General features: G+C 33.5%; 2 protein-coding genes across 3 annotated transcripts in view; both read right to left on the reverse strand.

The window, feature by feature from the left end:
* The window catches only part of LOC108732540 (probable cytochrome P450 6a19), a 7093-nt gene that overhangs the window by 2481 nt on the left and 1213 nt on the right, over nucleotides 1–3399 (reverse strand). Inside the window, exon 1 of one of the 2 annotated variants that reach the window (XM_018463412.2) lies at nucleotides 510–710. The exons of the other annotated variant lie outside the window; for it this stretch is intronic. The gene's annotated coding sequence lies outside the window, so the exon portion shown is untranslated. Of the gene's footprint in view, nucleotides 1–509; nucleotides 711–3399 lie in introns of those variants that run through there. 2 annotated transcript variants of the gene reach the window in all.
* LOC108732499 (probable cytochrome P450 6a23) lies at nucleotides 1080–3205 on the reverse strand. The gene is made up of 2 exons (XM_025974354.1): nucleotides 2077–3205; nucleotides 1080–1564 (listed from the first exon to the last, which is right to left on the reverse strand). The coding sequence occupies exons 1-2, from the start codon at nucleotides 3170–3172 to the stop codon at nucleotides 1266–1268; spliced, it is 1395 nt and encodes a 464-aa protein (XP_025830139.1). The 5' UTR covers nucleotides 3173–3205; the 3' UTR covers nucleotides 1080–1265.

Raw genomic sequence — 3399 nt, forward strand, 5'->3', positions numbered from 1 at the left:
CTGTTTCTGCCTCTAATATGTCTCTGACTAGACCTTCATGCCTGAGAAGGTGTCCTACCAACCTATCTCGCCTATGTCTTATTGACTTCCATAGAGTCCTCTGTTCTCCTATTCTTTCCAATACCTCTTCATTTCTAACCTTTTCTACCCACGTTATCCTCATCATCCGCCTATACAAAATATAAAAATAAGTTTTGTCGGAAATACGAATGATTTAGACAGTTGTATAAAACTAATAGAATTGATATTAATGACCTCTTTATTGCGCAACACGCTATATATGTACAGATGTATTCGTATAGATACTTGACGTAAAATTCATATGCATACAATAATACTTGCAGCGTTGAAATATCGACTCATAAACAAGATATCGATTGGTCAGATACATTTAAGCCACTTTTCTCATGTTAATAATCAACATTAAAGAGGTTAAATAAAAAAATCAACAAGTACTTATATATATCTACGATGTATTTATTGTTAATACTTTATTTTTAAAATCATACCTGAATGTTATAGCTGTAACGACTTTGCGTAGATCTATCGGTGATTATATAACACCTGTCAAGGCCTCTCAATACCACTATTACGTAGGGTGTCAAAAGAATACAACTTCTCGTAGTAGGTATTTGATTGTAGATTCTCGTTTTCTAATAGGATTAAATGAGAACGTAATAAAACTGTTTACAGTTGCTACGGTAGGAGTCCGCATCATTCCACACACAAGTGCATATAATTATGTTGACACACGTTGTGTACATTACAAATAATATGATGAATACGTCTCTTTTCTACACGCGTATACGTATATTCAATCTTCTAAATAATTTCAAAAACAAGTCCATTCATGATCATTTATTAATGTGCATATACACGCGTCCTATAGGTATATTCATTGTAGTTCGTTAAAAATTAAATTGAATTTTTAAGTCGCCAAGATTTAATCAAAAATTGATAAATGAATGAATGTATGCATTTTTCTATTANTAAATATGTCTTTTACGTCAATATTAAAAGCAATGACAACAACTCATTTAACTCTCGTGTGTTCATAAAATACGTTCGCTAGCAAGGCGGCAGAAGGGGTACCGAAATTGGACCTGGCGGAGGGAAGGGGAATAAGGAAATGTATCGTTACTTCACATGCAATCTCCCAATGATATAATGACTATAGTTCAAAATCTCATGTCATCACCTGTGCAATAGACTGACCTTATTGCATTCATATTGTACAATATATACCGCCAGGAATGGAACAAAGGTCAAGATTCATGAGATTCTGAACTAACTCTACTTTGTAAACAATAACCTATGCAATTGCGGGGTCCATCCAGAAATGGCAAATACGTGCAAGGAGGTCGTTTACTTTTATTTATTTCAGTAAATCGTTCAGGATCGAATACCTCCGGGTCTGGATAATATTCTGGATCCCTGTGTATACCCAAAATTGATATGCATACTTTTACTCCCTTTTGGATAACCAAATTGGTGCCTTCTACGCGATAATCTTGTATACATTTTCTGATCGATATGGGGAGGGACGGATACTTTCTTAATGTTTCTGGAATAATAAACGTTACATGTATAAAAAATGAATCAAAGAATTCGGACCTGGTTTAATATCGGTTCTTTGTTTCAATTTCTTTTTTAATATTTTAATATTCAAAATAAAATGTCAATCCCTATACCAACGGTCGACAAGTAATTTTAAATGGAGTCCGGATGTTTTTGAAAATTTTTATCGAGCTCCAGTACAAACACATTCCTTCCTCCAAAATAGCTCAAACTTACTTTGTTACCTTCAGAAAAATATAATATAAAATATAATAACTTGAGTAATTTGCTTTCAAAAATTTTTGGTGGTCCATTTTTTGACCTTTCGCGGTCTGGACTCGGACCGCGGTTCGCATGTTGTCGACCGTTATGTATTCCTAGCTCTTATTTATACATTTTGGAAATATAATATTGATAATAAAATTACAGAGAACTCATGAACAATACCACTAATCATGAAGTTTATTACTATAATTGCTCATAACGACAAAGGAGTAAAATTTAATTATTTTTGCTCACCGTCCGTTACTCTGTCAAGGTATTCCATTTCCATAAGAGCCTCGTAAGACAATTTTCCATTATGTTTTTCCAAAACCGAAGACACCTCTTTGCGCAGCTTCTCTTGTATTTCAAGATTACAACCAAGTTCATAAATAGCAAGTGTTAGGGTGGACGACGTTGTTTCAAAACCAGCGGTGAATAGCAGCAGTGCTTGCGTTGCTATGTTAGTTTTTTTTACTCTCTCGTTGGTTTCGTTCTTCTGCAATTCCATTAATGATTGAAAGAAATCGTTATATTTTGCATTGTTCTTAGTTCTATAATCAAAAACTTCATCCACAATGTTCATAAAAAAGTCTGAAACATCTTTCGGAAATACAACCAGTCCTAGATACCTTGCCAATTTAGGGAAACCTCTGGTGAATGTTGCTTTCAGAAGTCGAAACGGTGTGAAATGAAATAAGCGTTTTCCGAATTTTCTAAAATCGGTGTTTGGATGTTCCATACTGTTACATTCTACTCCAAGTGAGCAACTGACAATAATATCTGTTGTCAGGCATCCCGTCAAATCATTTATCTCAGCAGGCTCCATTCTTCTTACATAATCGTCTATTTTCTTTACGAATCTTTCGTTATGTATTTGCAACAAGGGACAGATTAGTTTTAATTTACTTATAGTAAAAAGTGGTGTCAATTTATATCTCATATCTTTCCAATCTTGACCTCCCGCTGTCACTAAATTGAAGCTTAAGGGATCGTGCTTTTTGTTATAATAAGCAGCCCTGTCGGAAAAATAGTTGAAGTCTTTAATAAGGATGTTCTTGATGATGACTGGATCTACTGGTAAATAGAGTGGAGTAAAATAAACGTATATTCCGCCATGCTTTTGATTGCTTCTTTTAAAACTATTATAAGCATCTGCTACTGTTACATGTCCAGATGCAGTTTTATTGAATGGATTTCCCAGACTTCCATAAGGAAACTGAGGGCGTTTTACAGCAATGTCGAAGTTGTCCCAATACGTGTATCTTCGTTTAAAAATTATATATACTAACAAAATGCCGATTCCCAACGGCACAAGTATAGTCATTAACACAGATAATAATAGAGATTCCATATTTTTAATTTATTAAGAATGCACCTGCTTACGCCGACATAAACAAACTTATGTTTATAAAATTTATAAAAGGAATATGTTTAATTATTGAATATTATCTTATAATTTAGACAACTACTGTTACAACTTGATGTTTTTTGTAAATTATCTAGAATACATGAAAATATATTCGTTATTACAGTGCTCGAACTGCTTCTAACTTACCTATACGAATAATGATTATACTA

This window comes from Agrilus planipennis, unplaced genomic scaffold (genome assembly GCF_000699045.2).
Source record: "Agrilus planipennis isolate EAB-ADULT unplaced genomic scaffold, Apla_2.0 scaffold48, whole genome shotgun sequence".
NCBI classification, from domain to species: domain Eukaryota; kingdom Metazoa; phylum Arthropoda; class Insecta; order Coleoptera; family Buprestidae; genus Agrilus; species Agrilus planipennis.